Source organism: Eublepharis macularius, chromosome 7 (assembly GCF_028583425.1).
Source record: "Eublepharis macularius isolate TG4126 chromosome 7, MPM_Emac_v1.0, whole genome shotgun sequence".
Taxonomy (NCBI): domain Eukaryota; kingdom Metazoa; phylum Chordata; class Lepidosauria; order Squamata; family Eublepharidae; genus Eublepharis; species Eublepharis macularius.
In genome coordinates, this window is record NC_072796.1 from 37,791,600 (window position 1) to 37,810,801 (window position 19,202).

The 19,202-nt window shown below is 40.6% G+C and overlaps 1 protein-coding gene across 1 annotated transcript in view; it reads left to right on the forward strand.

Annotated features, from left to right (window-relative positions):
* The window catches only part of JARID2 (jumonji and AT-rich interaction domain containing 2), a 247,100-nt gene that overhangs the window by 196,986 nt on the left and 30,912 nt on the right, over nt 1-19,202 (forward strand). Inside the window, exons 6-8 of the mRNA XM_054985817.1 lie at nt 121-350; nt 9,181-10,210; nt 18,175-18,671. Coding sequence (XP_054841792.1) covers nt 121-350; nt 9,181-10,210; nt 18,175-18,671 — 1,757 coding nt within the window. The remainder of the gene's footprint in view (nt 1-120; nt 351-9,180; nt 10,211-18,174; nt 18,672-19,202) is intronic.

Sequence of the window (19,202 nt, forward strand, 5' to 3'; positions counted from 1 at the left end):
ACCTAGAACCTGTTATCTTTTTAAATAAAAAAAACCTCAACTAGAATTAATTTCAGTCTGGTTTCTCTCTTTTATTTTCATCCATTATTTTTCTCATGTATCTGTGTTCCCTGCTCTCAGTCTTCAATGGATCTAACAAGTCAACAAAAGAGAAAGAACCTGTTCAGAAACACAAAATCAAAGAAACAACGCCAGCAAAGGAAAGAAACAGTGAACACAGATCTGAGAGCCGAAAAGACCAGTCTGCTGCTAATCACCACCCTCCAACAAACACGGGCTTCTCCACAAAAGGGCTCAATGCTAACCATCACCACACCCTTCATCGATCGGCTCAGGACATAAGGAAACAGGTAACTCGTTGGGATGTCATTGTGTATATTTATGTTAAGATGCTTTGTGGGGGGGGGGGTTGTATAAAGGACATACTGATATGCTTGTAAAGTTTGGTATGAAGGAATTTTTAAAAAATAAAGTACATAGGGTTGACTTTCTATGAGTAGATTAATGGCAGAGGGAAGCTTGACACATGCTGATAGAGATCTCTAGCACTTTGCACTACATTGCCACACCTAAGTTGCATGAGAGGTTCTACATAAAATACACTAGAGTTTTGTTTTGTTTTTGAAATCTGTGTGGTTGGGTGGTAAGAATGATTTCCCACAACCTTGTCAATCTGATTTCCATCACATTTGGGGTTTCAGTGGAAAAGATGTGTAAAATAGACTTGTGTTGGAGGGCAAACTCTACCATGATAAACTTACCATGTGAGAGTCTCCTGAGTTACTCTCTTAATTTGTAGGTGATTCAAGTTAATAAACATGCCTTTTCTGTGGTGGTCTTGCCTCAGCTTACTTTGAAAGGTTCTGACCCGTGTGCCAAATTCTAGACAGCAAATGAATGTCACAAAATGTAGAGGCCTGCATCTGTACACATTCTGTCCGCTCCCTTTGTTCAGATCTAACATCAACTAATTTTCTTCTCTGGTACCTCCATGAGCCGAAGAGCAAGGCTAAACAAGGCTTTGGTTGGGGTGTTGTTTGTTCAGCTGGAAGAGGTTTGTAAAGACCAGAATGCTTTTGGCTGTTTGCCGACTGGGACTCCTTAAGGTAACTTACCCAGTTTTTAGGTGAGGAGCTCCAAGCCATCATTTGCCAGTAATTCTCTTTTTCTGTTTAGAACTCTGTAAATTTAGACCATTTATGACCATTCTTAAAGCTCATATACACAATTAGTGGCTTTGCCACAGGTGAGACATCTGTTTATATTGTTCATAGGACTATACATTTTTGTTTGCTCATGTGACCTGGTAGACTGAGTAGACCATGAGGATGAAGATTCTTTGCAATCCCAGAATATAATTGAGAGAGCAGGGAATCTCACTTTTCACAATACCATTGGTACAGAGATACATTATATACTCCATATTAATAGTATACCTCCTGAATGATCCAGAAGAGCTGGGAAATAGACAACACAATGAGTATGATGCAACACGGAGAGGTTGGTGTACAGTTTTTGAAAAATCAGTTGGGCCAATCAGAATAGTGGGAAAAGCACATAAACCAGAATGTGCAAGAACTTTGCACCAAGACTAGCAAAGCGATTTTGAGAGAATGATTTAGGTTTTTATCCTGAGATCAAAGCAGTCAATGAATATTTTTTTTTGGCTAAAAATAGTTTATAGATTCAGTAGCCTTGGGACAGGGGTTAAGACCCTGCAAGGAGCATAAAGACATCAATATCAGTAGGAAGGGAATACATGACAAATGAAGCAGAGGAAGGACGTGTGGTCTTCGCAGCATGGTTATATGGCTTCTGAGAAGCCAGTGAGAAAAGCTTTTGGTGGCCTCGCCATCTAACTGTTTTTTTACTCTTGAATCCAAAAATGGGCTTTTTGTATGTTTCCTTCTCAGATAGGGGCATCGGTATGCGCAAAAATAGTGATCAATAAAGTAAACGAAAATGGAGGAAGAAGAACCTATAAAACCTCTTTCCAAATATTAGGCAACTTTCAGTGTAGTCCTAAACAGAATTGCACCCTTCTGAGTGCATTGAAGTCAAGGATGTAATTCTGCACCGTTTGAGGGAACCTCGACTGTTCCACGTCTCTCTGGCTAAATTTACTGTAGGACTGTGACCCTGTAACGGGGAAAACACTGTTTTCACAGTATTGTCAACATGGTAAGATACAAAGTCTACAACCTAGCATTAAATCACAACATTTCTGCTTTTTAGAATTAGTGTTAAATTGTTGGCCACGCTTGAAAGGAAGAAGTTTGCGTTATTTTGGACCTCAGTTCCAGAACCCTTTCTGTTTTTCTGTAACATTCTTCCCGTGGTATAGAGCTATACACTTGTGTCTCTTTCTCTCTTTACTATATGTTTTTTGTTGCTTTATCTTCCGTGTTCTCTAGCCCTCCTGCTTTAATCCTCCAAGGAGTTGAAGGGAGAGGAAATGTAATTCAATGAGGCCCTCTGTTGGTTATGTAAGTGAATTAAGCAAAATCCCTCAGAGAATGTTTGCTCATAAAGGTTGAACATCCCACACTTCTTATAGCATTAGTTGACTTTTCCTCCTTGGAAATAAAGTAGACTTTAAAAAAAAAAAAAGCAAAACTTTTCCTCTTTTTTCTTCTCCTTTTTTCTTAACCTATGTGTGCCTATAAAGTCTGATAGGTTGTTCTTATAGTATATGTTAGAGCAAAACAAAGCCATCCAGAGGTCTTGAACTAATGCTTTATTTGAAGTTGGAGGGTAAATATGAACTTTTCCTATTGAGGAGAACCCTTGTTTTTTTCTACTGAGTGAGAGAGATACAAAGATAAAGAACATGTCTGAATCAATTAGTGTGTTTAGAGGGAGGGGGGACAAGCAAAAGAAGTGACTAATCATTTGGGGGTGTTTTTGCAGCTTAATTTGTGCAGTGTAACGAGTGATAGAGACTAATGATCAATCACTGTTACTACTTTTTACATTAAAATTAACTTCTTTCTTATGCGCTCAGCGTAAGCACTGCCTCAGGATGGAACTCTGACTCTAGACTCCCTATGGCGATCCTGCGAAGCCAGCAGTGCAGCCATTTTATTAGGCTGGTTCACAAAGGTTGTGTGTTTTTGGTTAATGGGGGGAGACATATCAACAGTAGAAAGGTAAGAAACTGCCTACCATAATTACTTTTGCTTTCTTTAGTACTGGTTACCCTTAAGGGTCCTGTAAAGTAAGTATAAGCAAAAGAGATGGCCTTTTAACAATGTAAAAATCTAAAATCTCTTTAGAATGACCATGTAATCTTTTTTCCCATTTTTTTTTCTGGCTTGAAAAAGGTTGTAGTAGTTTAATATAGACTGTGATATAGTATATTTTGTCCTGTGCTTATTTTTATATCTGATCTGGGTTGTATTTTTGTTTATATGCTTTGTACATCAGTGTCTTTTCTGTAAAAAAAGAGCAATGAAGTATCCAAAGAACATTGTAAGTGAAGTAGATGGGGGAAAGTTTTCAGGGGCAAGACAAAATTTCTTCCAGTATTTTAGCCTTCTAGGATCACTTCTGTGCTTAGAGAATGTTCTGTTTGGAATCACAAATCGAAATGTAGGGATACCTAACCATATCACAAATATTGATAAGTACCATTTTAGAAGACTGAGATGACATATAGTGTTGCAGGTTAAACTTGTAAAGTAATATGTAGCTTGATGGCTGGCTCAGAAGGATCTAGATGGAGGTTATTACTGAGGTACTTTTAATGAACCTAACTAATTAAGTTAGGTTACAATTTTAATTTCTTGGTTTCTGTCTTGGCAGTTTTTATTCTGATTTTAAACTGCTAGAGGGTTAAAGTGTGTTTGTGTGTGTGTGTTTGTGTGTGTGTTTAGCTGTTGTTGAGAAGAGGTTTTCTAGACTTCCAAACATATTAAGGCTTTCTGTTGTTACTCTCTCTTAATCTCTCCTGTAACCTTTTCTAAGAGAGTCACAGGAATACAGAATGTAACCATGATCACTTCCTAAATGCACTCCAAACTACTTTTATATAAATGTTTAGTAAATATTTGTAAACATACATTACTACAATAAATATCAGTGCCTATATCACAATAGTAGTTACAATAAATACCAGTGTCATTATAAAAGTATTTTGGAATGCGTTTAGTAAGTGTTCATGGTCATATTTTTTATTCCTGTGACTTGTTCTTCCCTGATTCTCTCATTGCTTTTCTGAGAGAGTGGCTGGAGATGTCTTTTGAGACTATTATTGTCATACTGCATTCATTTCAGCCACAGGCCAAATTAAGACCAAAACAAAAGAAGGGGACCTCTGTCTAGGCCCTCCTTGTTAGCAATTCTGGTACGTACTGTGCTAAAATGGATTCACCTTTTTAAAAATGTTTCTGGAGCAGGTTCAGCTTTCTATACTTCCGTTTAAATATTTCCTCCACCCCAGTGTCTTTTTTTCTCTTTCTTTCCTTCTCAGTTTGCTCCTTAAAAGGTCATCTCGCGTGGTCTTTCTTCCTTCCGGTCTCTCCTGTTCTCCTCTTTTCTGAGTCACCCTAACTTCACCTTGACCAATTCACTATCCTTTCCTCCCTTATCTTTTCCTTCAGTTCCTGGCCTGTCTGTTTATTTTTGTAATCCTCTGGGTAGGAACACTAGCTCCTGTGTATTCTTCACAACACCCTGATGCTAATTAAATGTTAAATATTTGTATGAGTGCATTTCAGTTGTTTGTTTTTGTGGCTATATTAAAAAATCCATTTACATGTAACGATATCGAGGAAATCCTTGAAAATGTTTTGTTAGGAACAAATTTCACTTCTTTTCTACAAAAGCTGGAGCTCTGTGAAAGGCAAAAATGAATAGTTTTAAATAATATCACTCAAGATGAAGACTGCAGGTACACCTAGAACTGAAGGTGTATCTTTTTAGGAGTGGGAGTATTTGGTTGCATCTTCTGTTCTGACTTTGATTGACATATTGTGAAATCTTGCCAAGTCTGTCCGTGTCTTATTATCATATATCCCACATATATTGTATGAACTTAATATGGACAGCAGTTTGTACTGGACAAACAGTGCAATCCTATGTAGACTCCAATCTAAACCTAAAGGTCACCCTTTTTTAAAAGATAGCAGAAGTTACTGCTTAAATAAAATAAAACTGATTACAGTGTATCTGGTGTAAAGGATGTGAATATCAAGTAGAAATGAGGTTGAAGTTTAAAGAGGCAGGAATGCAAAACTGGACACCAAATGAGGAAAAACAGTATTAATTTAACACACACCCTTTATCGTACCCTTCCCTCCATATTCCCGTGTTCTGTTATATGTATTGTGTGCTTGTGCATTAATGATTCTCATCACATGCGAGTATGTGAACTGAACAACTGCTTTTAAGAGTGATTTGACAGCATGCCTCAGTTGCCGTTACCACCGAAGGATATTTCAGGAGCAAATGTCATAATGTGCAGTTGCTTACCAGCTGGCAAGCATGATTTTTATACATTAACATATATTTGTGTATTTTGTATAGTCTGTTTTGTTGTATCAAATCTATATCCCAGTTAATGTTTTCTGCTTGTTTTTAGCATGCAGAGTGGCTGTTTCGTTGCTCTTTTTTTGTAATGTATGCATATAATTGCTTTTGTCTTCTTGTTTGATTAAATCTGCATATATGTGATTATAGTATAGCTGATATTAAGATAGTGGAAAGGGGAAGAAGAACTTATTTCTAACAGAAAGTCACACTGGGAAAAATAAAAACATATATTAGGACCCCAAATATAATTTTCTATATGCTAAACTTGAACAGCAGCCATTCTGATGCACTTTTCTTTGATGAACAGCATCTTTTCCCCAGAGAAAGATGAGAGCAAAGAAAGCTCCTGTGTGTATTCATAGCAGAGACAATTTGGACAAACCCCTTAGTGTTGCCAGCAGCAGGTCAGAGCTGGATCTGCACCATGTTGCCCTGCCAAAGCAGCACTTAGAGGCAAAGGGCTGTCTTTCTGACAGTGACGTGAAAAGGAACCTCCGTCACTGGAGGAAATGGGTTCCAGATTGTGATTTCCTGTGCCATCAACAGGAGATGTTCCATGAACAGGAATATTTATTCCTGTTCATTCACATTCATCTTCACTTATGCATTCTATTTATTTATTTTATTTATTTATTCAATTTATATACCGCCCATCCCAGGGGCTCTGGGCGGTGAACAGTTAAAATTGATAAAAACAAAAACTAAAATCAATATACAAATAATAAAACAAATTAACAAGGTGCAGTGGTGGGGAGAACCTTCCCCACCCCAAAGGTGGGAGGCTGACATGGCACCGCCCCCTTCAATCACCAAACGCCTGGCGGAACAGCTCTGTCTTACAGGCCCGGCGGAACGATAATATGTCCCGCTGGGCCCGGGTTTCCATTGACAGAGCGTTCCACCAGGCTGGGGCCAGGACTGAAAAAGCCCTGGCCCTGGTTGAAGCGAGGCGGGCTTCCTTAGGGCCGGGGACCACAAGTAAATATTTATTCGCTGATCGGAGCGATCTCCGGGGAACGTACAGGGAAACCTGCTATTCTACTATCCAGAGAAGCACAATGGAGCATGTGTGCTGTATGATGACTGAGTTCTTAGTTACTATGGTGCCATGCAGCTTTTTAATCTCTGTGTTGCCTTTTAACAGTTGCTGAGCTGCTCTGGTGAAATAGTATCATATTTAGATGTTATTGAAACTGGCTGCTTGAAGGTGGTTGACTTGGGGAGTCATTAAAAACTGAGCTTCTGCAGTTTGTAGCTTGACTTTATTTTGCAACTACTTATGGAGACATGACTATGACTAGAGATGCCATTAAGAAATAGAAAATGATAGTGGGGTCCCCTTTGCCTTCTCATGTAGCTACTAGAGATGTAAATTTTGTTCAGTAAAGCAACAATTTAAACTATCAAAAATTTTATCCGGTAACAAGCCTACCATCTGTCTAGCCTATGTTCATACCATATATCTAATTCTGAGCCTAGCCCCTGTGCGGATTGGAAAACCCACAGAATGGGGCTAGGTACACACAGGAGACATTTTTGTACAAACCTGGAGATACTTCCAGCTTTGCAGAGAAATCACGAACATTTAAAAAAACTAGGGAGGGGGAGTGTTCTAAGAACTCTCAAATCAGAGAAGCGCTGTCTGTGCAAGCACAGACAATGGCCAGTGTGAGCAGCCAGAAGAAGGAAGGGGCAGTGCTGCTCTTCTTCTCTAGACACTACTCATGTCAAGGAGAGCCTCTGTTGCTATTTCTTTATCCTTTCCCAAACTCCTGGACGTCTGCAGGAGAGAAAGGGCAAGCAAGCAGCAACCAGGAAAAAGTGGCGGTGCTACTGCTTTCTCTCCCACCTGCTGCCCCCCCCCCTCACCAAAGAGAGAAGGCGGGCAAGTGGCAAGAAAGAGGAGGAGGAGGTTCTTGCTGGTCTCTACTTATTGTTATGCGTTGTCAGCTCTACTACTTGTTTTTGCTAAAGAAAAATTAATATGCTAATAAGCTCTGGGTGGGTCTTGTGGGCAAACAATTAACAGTAAGGCCAGCACTGGAAAATGAATGTTCTGCATCAAAGGCAATCCCGGAATGTACAGGTAACTCATTGCCAATTTTCCAAGCCTTGGACAGTTTAAATGTTACAGGAATATATAAACAGTAAATTAATCTTTGTTGTTTAATTGTTTAAACATATGGCATCCCTAGAGCAAGTGTTTTTATCAGCTCTGTTTGAAAATATCAGAAGCACTGTTCCCCATGCTTCTTTAAGTGCGGCAAGGTCTTTTCCCCTGTGGGAATTATTCTTGGTCAGCCTTTGACAGAGTTGCATTGCTTTTGTCTTATGTTGGCAACTTCGTTTAGGGAATTTATATGCTGCTTCTCCACAGTCCTGCTCAAGGTGGCTTACAAGTAAAAAGCAACAACATAATATATTATCGATATTAAACAAAACAAGCCATTAGAACAGAATAAAACCACTACTGACTATCCTAATAAAAGTGCAGGAGAGCTGGTAACTAAAGAAATAATGGAACAACCCAGAAAAAGCAGCATTCAGACATCATATCAAGCAAACAAAAACACAGAATGTGCAAAAGACTAGTCACAACTAATTCAGGTAGAAATCAATTCAGTGGAAGTTAGTTGTGCCTAAGACCTGTTCTATTACTTTCAGAGTGATTTTGCTGCAACAAAACTATTCTTGCTAGATTGGGTCCATTGTACACAGATGAAACTGCCTAGATAGAAACTATTTTTAAAAATTAATAAAAATCAAGGAGCAAGTATTATAACTATTGGACAAATATAATCTAATTCTTAAATATTTAGTGCCTCATGACTAAATTTATTCTAAACTCTGGATCCTCCTGATCTAGGCTGACTCTTTGGGACATATATTTTATTGTGCTTGTTATATAGTGGTTGGATTTTAAGTTGCAATAGAGGATGGAAAGGGAGCTGAAAGAAGTTTTTCATTAGATTCTGATCAACTGAAGAGAGTTGATTACAGTAGTTCGGCAGGGTACAAATCCTTTTTCTTAGAAGAAATTCAAGAAGGTGGCTCATTAGCGACACTATCCTTCATATCCTTACTTTTGCTAATACTAATATTTTAGAATGACCAAAGTCCAATCAGTATTTTTGAATGGTAGCCATTTGAGGTGCATCTGAATACATGTGCAATCTTTATATACCGTGCTAAAAGTTCAGAGCAGGTGGTAGCAGGCTGTTCAGAGGTCCAGAACCATGGGCAGCAGCACCAATTTAGCATTTCTTCTAATACCAAAGGCGGTTTAGAAAGCAACAAACTGTTTAAAAACAAAAGAGATGAGAAGTAGATTAATTTTGTAAAGAATTTCAGATGACTAACGCAGAGACAAATATGTCATACAGGTTTGGATTGAGATCAGGTTTGGGTTATTGTGTGTGTGACAAATTAGGCTTTAATTTTGGAAAAAGTGACCGAGCCTGTTTTCTATAATATGAAGCCTGTGATCTAAAGACGGAAGGTGTAAGATGTAACAGCCACAGGGCTGGGAGTTGTGGCTTCTTCTGTGTGGTAGTTAGAGGTGATAGACTAGCAAATTTTTATTAATTTATTTTTCTGATTTTTTTTCCTCTTCCTCCTCCTGCTTTGTGACACTCTTGGATTTCCCAGGTTTCAAAAGTCAATGGTGTCACTCGAATGTCATCTCCGAGTGCAAACACAGCCAGTGCCAAAAAGATGAGAGAAGTCAGACCTTCACCGTCCAAAACTGTGAAGTACACTGCAACAGTGACAAAGGGAACTGTCACATACACCAAAGCCAAGAAAGAACTGGTCAAGGAAACCAAACTAAATCACCACAAACCCAGTTCACCTGTCAACCACACAATCTCAGGGAAAACGGAAAGTAGCAATGCAAAAACCCGCAAACAGGTGCTATCCCTTGGAGCGGCCAAGCCCAACAATACCGCTGTCAATGGTGTCAAGGTCAATGGCAAGTTGAACCAAAAGACATGCACTAAGGAGGTAGGGAGGCAGTTGAGGGAGGGGCTGCGCAATTCAAAAAGGAGGCTGGAAGAGGCAAACCACATAGACAAAACACAGTCGCCAACCAAGAAGTTAAAGGGTGCAGCCAGTGTGACGGAAGCCCCAAGCAGAAAGGCTCCTGTGGAGAAGCCTTTGCTGAATGGCCACGTGAAAAAGCCTGGAAGTCAGGAAGTGCCACAAAAAAGTCTAGAAAGAAATAGGCCGAAGAGAGCCGCTGCTGGGAAGAATACGCCAGGGAAACAAGCACATAGCAAAACTGAAAATGCCTCCTGTGAAAATCATTCTACCTCTCAAACGGAGTCCTTGCACAAGCCACATGACTCAACGGGGAAGCACGAGAAGGGGAGTATCAAGTCTGGGTGGGCCACAATGGAGGAGATTCCAATCCTCAGGCCTTCCACGAAGGAGTTCCATGACCCGTTGATATACATTGAGTCAGTCCGTGCTCAGGTAGAGAAGTATGGGATGTGTAGGGTGATCCCTCCGCCTGACTGGAGACCTGAGTGCAAGCTAAATGAAGAAATGCGGTTTGTGACCCAGATTCAGCACATTCACAAGCTGGGCAGGCGCTGGGGGCCCAACGTGCAGCGGCTGGCCTGTATCAAGAAGCACCTCAAATCTCAGGGCATTTCTATGGATGAGCTTCCACTCATAGGTGAGTGCTTTGACTTTGCAGTTTGCAACTGAAGGCAATCTTGAAAATTGTCCCTTGGGTTTCTTTTTCAGTTGCTACCTTGTGAAAGTTGAAAGACTCTTAGATTTCTCTGTTGATTTAAGCCACAGCCATGCAGGGATACTCTCCTGTAATATGATTCACTTAGGCACATTAATCTTTCCTCATTGAGTAATTTCCTTAGAGCAAAAAGGGAATCTGTACTCAGATTTCAAGTATACCATTCTCTCGTTGCTACAAAAACGAAATAATCAGATATACTAAAGCATCATTAGCCTTCATTATACAGTGTTAGCATGTGCATATACTAATTTGCACAGCAACAAATTTATTTTCCTTTCTGACAATCCCTTCTCTTAAACATTGCACTGACACACATAAATACTACACCGATCATATCTTTGAAGCAATTTCCACAAACAGCTAAAAATCACAATTTTTCAGTGATCTGCAAGCATTTAACGTCTTTAGAATAATAAGCATTAAGGGGCAGTTTGGTGCAAAATGGTGGTTTCATTCTCTCTCTCCGTAGGTGGCCACAAGGGCTAGTGTCTGTGTGGGGTTTGATTTAAGTGAATTGGTAGTTTGCTGACTGCCGTGCAATATGATCCTCAGAAGAGCATATTTTTAAAAAGCAGCATCCTACCTGGCAAAAAAATTCTTGCATTAGAAGAACCCTTTGTAAGGATATCTTCTTTTTAAACTGCTTGTCCAATACACTTTTTAATTTTTAAAATTACTAGATTTGCTTTAGCCTTAATCAGTTTAGATGATGGTAGCCAATTTTAATTGGTGAAGTCAAATTGGCAGTACAGCTGAGACTTGACATTTTTGTTTTATTTTTGAGGCCATTTTGATCCTGGGAATTGAAATATTAAAAGGCAGCCTTCTGGGAACCTGTGTGGTAGCTTTTGTTTATTAAATTCTAAGCAGCAGCTTTTGGTTTCAGTGGAAATTCAGAAGCCTAAAGATATACAAGATTATAGCCTTTGTTTTAGTAATCTTACACTTCCTTCAATATCCAAAGAGGTACTATGCGGAGGTGGTTGGATGATATTCCTTGTACTTATTTTTAATCCATGAACTGATTGATTAAAAGATAGGAGATGATCAACTTCTTTAGTTGGTGAATGGCTGTAGTTATTCTTTTAAGTAAACACCTAAGTTAACATCACAGAGGCTGCTTTGAAATGTTCATTTTAGCCACAGTTAAATGTGCACAAACCTAGCTTGTGCCAAACTTGCATGCACACCTTCTTTGTTTTTCCCATTCATTCTTGCACAAAGCACAATGAAGTAAGAATGGTTTAAGGTCAACTTGTGTTATTCATGGCATATAAATGCAGGTGCATGGCTTATCCAAAGTTAAGTTTCCTCCCACAAGCTTGGTTTCTTAACCAAGTATTCATCCTGGCTCATGATCCCAGTTAGTGTAAGGAAAACCAGTCCAGAAAAGTCCAGTCCAGCCTGCATTCATATGTTTTAGGCATTGTATTTGTATATGTAGATTTAAGAAAAAATCTTCTTTGTTATACAGAGTTGTACTCAAAATGTCCTTCTGCTGTTTTAGCTCTAATTCAAACATAATGTGCATGTTATGACATAAATCTATTCTTACGAAGTGTGGCTTTATTAATAATCTACCAAATAATATGTGCCAGATGCATACGAGCTTTAAGGTGTTTTTATAATACACACCTGATCTATATAAAACAAGTTTCATCCTACTTCATGGCAAGAATCTACTGAAATCAATGAAAATGTTACTATCAGTAATAGTATGCAAAATAGTCCTAATTTTACCAAATGCAACCAGTGACAAAAACAGGCAGCCCTCTAACGTAATCGCTTTCATCGAGTTCTGAATGGGTAAATAGGTTTTTGATTTCTAATGGAAAGTAGACATGGGCACGATCCAAAAAAAATACCGATCAAGCTGTTCGTGGATCTGCACTGGTGACCCCAGATCACCAATTCACTCCGATCAAGTCCCATTTCCGATCTGGGATCTGGGATCAGAGGGGCACACCCGCCCCCCACACACACACACTTAGAGCAGATGGGGAAAAAAGTTTTTAACCTGTCCCTGCCTCTCCAAATAGAGAGAGAGAGAGAGAGACACCCCGTCAACAAGTTTCAGCCAGCTTTAAAAAAAAAATCAGGGATAGAATCTCCATTCCTCCCAACCTGATTTGAAAAGCAAGCAGCCAGTCTTCCAAAAGCATATTTTAAACAGGAAGAAAGTAAAACCAGGATCCACACAGATCCTCGCGGATCCTATGGTTTTTTAAATAGGAAAAACACAAATGGAACGTCAAATCACATATCAACTTCTTGCAAAAAGCAGGCACTGAGCTGAGAAGCCAGGAGGAGAGAGATATCTCTTTTCAGTGTTAACTCTTTCAATGCACTGAATGAACTCAGGAGAGGAGCGCAAAACAGCTTCAGTTGATAGCTGCTCTCAAAGCAAGGGGTTTTTGTTTTCATTCAGTGTGTTGAAAGAGTTAACACTGAGAAGAGATCTCTTCTCAGTGTTAACTCTTTCAACGCACTGAATGAACTCAGGAGGAGCGCAAAACAGCTTCTGCTGATAGCCGCACTCAAAGTTTTCTCTATATTTTTCTCAGGAAGCCACCTTTTCACTCACAACTGTTTGCTTTTCCTCACTAGGGGAAATATTATCAAGTTTCAAACAGAGCTCAGGCATTCCCCTGCCTCCGTTGCCAGGGGAATAGATTGTTGGCGCCTGAATGTCTAGCTTCCCGATCCTATTATGATCGCCCCGTCCAGCCCCCTCCCGACTGCTGGATCGTTTGCCGTGGAAGACAACGAACCACCAGGTCCCGATTGTGCGAATGCCATTATCGTGGGGTTTTTTTGATCATAATGCAGATCGTGCCCATCTCTAATGGAAAGTAAACATAAAAGCAATTGTTAAGACTTAGCCTCCTGTCTCCACCGTATTGCCCTGTGTGGCTTTTCTCTTGTTTTGGGAGAAATTTGCAGTAAGAAATTGTGTGTAACATTTACCTTGTGTGTATACTTCCTAAATTTTATTATTAATGTCTTACAAAATTGTTCACTTAGCCAATATCTACAGCCACGATAGAGGGAATTTTTAGTAACATAGTAATTTAGTAATATTAAATTGGTGCCATATATTTCAGTTTTCATTCATTTCAGATCCAAGACAGTATACTCTGTCATTGAATCTGAAATGTCATTACACAACCCAGTGGTTTCTTTGTTGTAAATGACTTTTAACCACTAAACAGGACTGGGTTGAAGGGGGGTTGAAATACTCTATATGCCTGAAAGGAAGGCTAGATTCCTCCACCCCCCTCCCTCAAGACTGCTGTAAAAATAGGGAGGATTAAATTCTTATACAAGTTACAGGTATGTACAGTAATAAGTAGTTTTGAGGGGTAGTCTTGCATTTAGAGTTGTATTCCTTTAGTGTAAATACAGTATAAACTTCACCTAGATCTACCACATAACATAAATATTCCAAACGGGTTCACATGGAGATGAGACATTCACCTCTTTTGACTGCAGCAGTGATCCTCTCTATCTGTCCAACCAAATCCAGTGCATCCTTTCTGTTTGTCAAAGTGCCCTGTTTTGAGAAAGAGGTAATCCAGAAACAGCAATCCAACAACTCTTTTAACAATTTATTTAGCATAATGTCGGTTTTTTCACCCTCCTCCACATTTGTCCTCTTTTTTTGTAAAACGATAGATCAGAACAGAAGTGGTTCATGTTTGTTTGCTTTTTATCCAGGTCTTTCCTGTGACCTCTCTTGCCTTAGGGTACAAAGGTGTTCCTTTCCAATTAGGAATACTAATTAGGCAATACAAATTTTCCTGATCTGTAACATACCTCAAATCCTTGTAAAAGTGAAATCTGTTTTTCATTAGAACTGCACACATAAGTATGAACAGGGCCTTTGCAGTTTTCAGCCATAGCGTGTAGTAGGGTTCTCATTCCCCCAGTGGGAGCAGGGGATCCCCCACTCCAACTTTTCACCCCCCGCCACTGCTTACCTGGCCGGTAGGGGGAGGAGGGGAATGGGCCTCCCGAGTGTGCTCCTGGGGCTGGCACGACGTTACTGACATCATCGTGCCTCCACAAGAGCACTCCCCACCTTGCATAATGATATCATCGCACCAGTGCAGGGCCGTGTGTGCAGAAGGTAAACATGCAGAAGGTAAACGCCAGGTCCCCACTCCCACCAGGAGGGTAAGAGGACCTGGCAACCCTAGCATGTAGCCAGTGAAATAGTGTTGGAATTTGTTTAAAGTCTCTCTCTCTCTCTCTCTCTCTCTCTCTCTCTCTCTCTCTCTCTCTCTCCCTCTCTCCCCCTGCAGATTTGTTTCCCATTCTTTAGAAAACAGTATAGGTATAATAAAACTAAAATTGCAAGAGCTTCTTCCACATTTCCAAATTAAGATGCAACTAGAGATGAGCATGAACCAAAATATGAACCAAAGTTTGGCATGAACCAGGCCAGTTCGTGGACGAACTGCCACAAACTTTAGGGCGGTTCGTTTGGTTCATTTTTCACTTCGTCACTGCAGACAGCTTGGCGCTGATCAATCAGTTTCCTAGGCAACAGGGGATGGGCTTTCTGCAGACCTTCTGCTGACCTGGAATTGGTGATTTGCTGGCCCAGAAGTTTTCACGAACCAAACGAACTGGTTTGAACCAGGGCAGCTTTGTGAAAGTTCATGATTCATGAAACGTGACGAACCACGAACCGCATGTTTCGGGTTTTTTTCTGGTTTGTGCCCATCTCAACAATTAATATTCAGACAAGGGCTTAATAGCATGTTCTCACAATACTTTTTGTATTAATAGCTTTCCTAAATCTAGCCTCAGGGAGGATTCTGTGCAGCTCAAAAATTGCATATTGCATTTTGACCGTTGTGTGATTCTAGCAGAAATGTTATTGTACTAGCTAGCCCTAATTCTAAGGGCACAACAGCTTGCAGAAATGTTTGTTAGACATTTATATCTGTAACTAGCAACCAAGCCCGTGGTATAAACAACGGGCTATAGAAAATGGTCTTCGGAGGGCTGTGCTACCATGCTGGGCCTCTGGAGGGCCATGCTGGGTTTTCCTGCTGCCATAGCAGCCTTCTCAGCGCCTCTGGAGGGCCGTGCCAGACCCTCCTGGTCTTCCAGAGGCCCTGAAGAGGCCACCATGGTGGTTTAGCTTGTACCATCACAAATACTGTTCAAAGAGATGCAGTCAAACATTTCTTTATAGCAGGTTTTGGATTTCTCTAACCCTTACTAATGAGTAATACAGTTTATGTAGCCTGCATTTTCCCTCTTGGCTTTTTCTTCTGGGAAAGAGACTTAAAGTTTTGCGCATTTTACAACTTACAACAAATGGATAGCATTTGATTGTTTAAGGCACAGACATAATGCTGTTCAGTAAAAATTCCAGGCCTCATTAACTTCTGAGGTGCTATGGACCTATTTTTGTGTTACATTGAAAGCTCTTGCTCCTTGACAAAATGCAACCCTGAACAAGTTCCATATTTTTTTTAAAATGGTGACCCTGAACAAGTTCCATATTTTTAAAAAATTCCATTAGAGGGTGGAGATTTTGTCTCCTCTCTACCTCACTCTAGGTATTCTGACAGCAGATAATCAGACCAAATTAATTACCCTTTGAGTAAACATGAGGCTGTATGGATAGATTTTGGACTGACATTTATACAACACTGCTGCTTGATAAGCATAATAACTAATGGATTGGTAGAGTAGTTTCGCCACACAGAAAAATAAAGTACGTTGATTAGTTGTTCGTAGAGCTGCTCTGAATTTATATTGAGCAAACCAGTACTTTATGTGAGATATAGGTGTTGTGAAGTATGTTCTATACAATGTCTGGCACAATATTAATGATTAGTAGTGACAACAAAACCAATTTGGAACAGATCTATGTTGTGTAGCAGAGGAGCTAATTTGGCTGCTGACATTTGTAATGGTATTGGCCAAAAGAACAAGATGTTGTCCCATGTCTTGAAAATAAGCTGGAATGTTTAATTTTATACCAGTCACATTCTATAATGTAACACTGAAAGGTTGTTGGCTGGTTTGGTGGGAAAGGGTAGGTGGCACGTTGTTTCTAAGACTGAAGAGAAAAGGAACACAGAAAGAAAATGATTTATGTTGAGCATCGTACTCCAAAAGAGATGCTGAAAACAAGCACTCGCTAGTCGCTAGCATAATTATTGGATAAAATAATCCACTTAAGCAGGATCAAATGTTAGCATTCCTGCACAACCGAGGCTGGAAATTGGAACCTGTGACACATTTCATATGAATACATAAAAGTCTCCAGATGTGTGCAGCATCATGGTCAGCAGTCCTGAAGGAAGTTCAGCGCTGGGATGGGGTACTGTATGCGTTAAAGGGAATGCTTGTGAGAAGAAGTGTTAGGAATCACCTTGAGGAATGCTGCTACAGTTGAGAGCATCTTGACAGGTGATATATGCAGTTATGTTTGAACAGACTCTAGAACACAAAAGCCAAACACCAAAGCTTGAAATTAAATATTCAAATAGGATCATGCACAGGGCTTTTTTTCTAGGAAAAGAGGTGGTGGAACTCAGTGGATTGCCCTCAGAGAAAATGGTCACATGGCTGGTGGCCCCGCCCCCTGATCTCCAGACAGAGGGGAGTTCAGATTGCCCGCCGTGCCGCTCAGCGGCATGGAGGTCAATCTCAACTCCCCTCTGTCTGGAGATCAGGGGGCGGGGCCACCAGCCATGTGACCATTTTCAAGAGGTTCCAGAACTCCGTTCCCCCACGTTCCCCCTGAAAAAAAGCCCTGATCATACAAATAATTCTTTATAAGCAATCCCCCCACCCCTCCAGCCTGTGCTATGGTTGTACTCACCCTCATCATTATCGTGACGTTACAACTGTCCATCTTCCTCTTTGAACTTCAAAGGGCTTCTGGCCCTTTTAGAGGGATAATCCCAAGTAGGGCAGATTCCATTTGCCAGTCTGAGGGTTACCTGATGCAGCATGGCCCTGACTGGTAAACAAAGCAATAATATTGGCCCTTAAGAAAGCATGGGAGCACTTGGGCTGATTTACTCTTCTTCACATGATATTACAAAAGTGATGACTACAAGTATTGTTAATTGCTTTCTTGGTCTCAGGGCCGAGCTAGACACGGTTCTGGAAATTCTGTGATTGGAGCTTTTCAGCATTTTTAGTGCAATATCAGGCTAACGGGAGCCTGATTTCAATTGGGACTACAGGACGAGAGAAAGAGGGAAGGATCACTCCGCCCCTGTTTTGGCCCTGGGGAGCAGATATTTGCTCCGTTGGGAAACATATGGGGACCAGTACTCATATGACAATGGGGTAAATAACAGATGCCAAGGCTCATTTCAGGTTGGGACAGTGCTTTGGAGAGAAGGCTTAAAGCCCACTTTCCTTCACACCATGATCCCTATCATAAACAGACTTCCATGTATCTGACAACTGCATGACAAAAAAAAAAAAGGCGGGAGTGTCAGTCATTAAACTCCCAGTGTATTGTCTGGTTTGTCCATTGCTGCAGTGATAAACCTGTATCTGGGCTGTGCCACTTGAGCCTTGCATGATGGAATGCTCCTCTATACAAAAATATTCACTGCCCATAGAAAGTTAGACTATCAAGGAGAATACTGGGTTTAAAGTCTTTCCCCTGTTGTCTGGTTTGCTAAGAAGAGGGTGATGGTTGTTTTTTAAAAAAACATGAAGGAGCTTTCTGTGCCATGGGCCTCCATCTTAACAGTCTGAAGAAGTTTATCCAATAGAGGTCTGTCACTTCCGTGAGAACTAGGCCTTAGTGAATACATCCTATTACTAGTTGTCCTAACCATCTCCTCTCTTTCTTCTTTCCTCTTCCTGCTGTGTGTGGCATTGTGGACCTCCAGGAGGCTGCGAGCTCGATTTGGCCTGCTTTTTCCAGCTGATCAATGAAATGGGGGGCATGCAGCAAGTGACTGACCTCAAGAAATGGAACAAACTGGCAGACATGTTGCGTATCCCTAAAACTGCACAGGACAGGTTAGCAAAGCTGCAGGAGGCCTACTGCCAGTACTTGCTCTCCTATGATTCCCTCTCTGCAGAGGAGCACAAGAGACTGGAGAAGGAAGTTCTCTTTGAAAAGGAGATCCTGGAAAAGCGGAAAGGTCCTCTGGAAGTACATTTGGATAACAACTATGAATTCCAGTCTCTGCCCCGATACGAGCCCAAAAATGGACTCATCAATGGTGTGGTTCATAAAAATGGCTTCCGGATCAAGGCAAAAGAAGTTGAAGTCCCACAGAAAACAGGCAGGCGGCGACTCTTCTCTCAGGAAAAAGAGACCGTGAAGGAAGAGGAGGAAGATAAAGGTGTCTTTAGTGACCTCCACAAATGTGTATATAAGGTAAGGAGAAACCTTGCCTAGGGACATTGCTTAGAACAGGGAACTTGAAATGCAAACTGTTTTCCCTCGCAGTGCCAGATCTGATTTAGTGCAAATGGTGGCTTGGAAGGTTCATTTCTCCTGACACTGAGCACATCCATTTGCAAAGGAATGTTGACTCCTCCACTCAATTTGATTTGGCAACCAACCCTCACCACTATTAAGCAGGAATTGGCACCACTGCTTGTTGTGTAATTGTTAGCAAGGATGAATTTAGTACGTGAGGCTGAAATGTGGGGGTGGGGGAGAGTACAGTGTTTATTACTTTGGGACCTGCGTCCAGCATATGGTGTTTTTGTCCATTGCAGCTCTTTCTCCTATTACATTGAAATCCTGCTGCTGCTGATAAAGAATAAAAATTTAAAAATCAGATTATTATTTGGAAACTTTCCTCTCTAAAATTAGGGAATTTGTTAGGCCTTTACAGAAGTTGTCTAGCTTTCAGAATTGAAGCCCATATGCCACAGCTCCAGTGTCATATTTTATTTATTT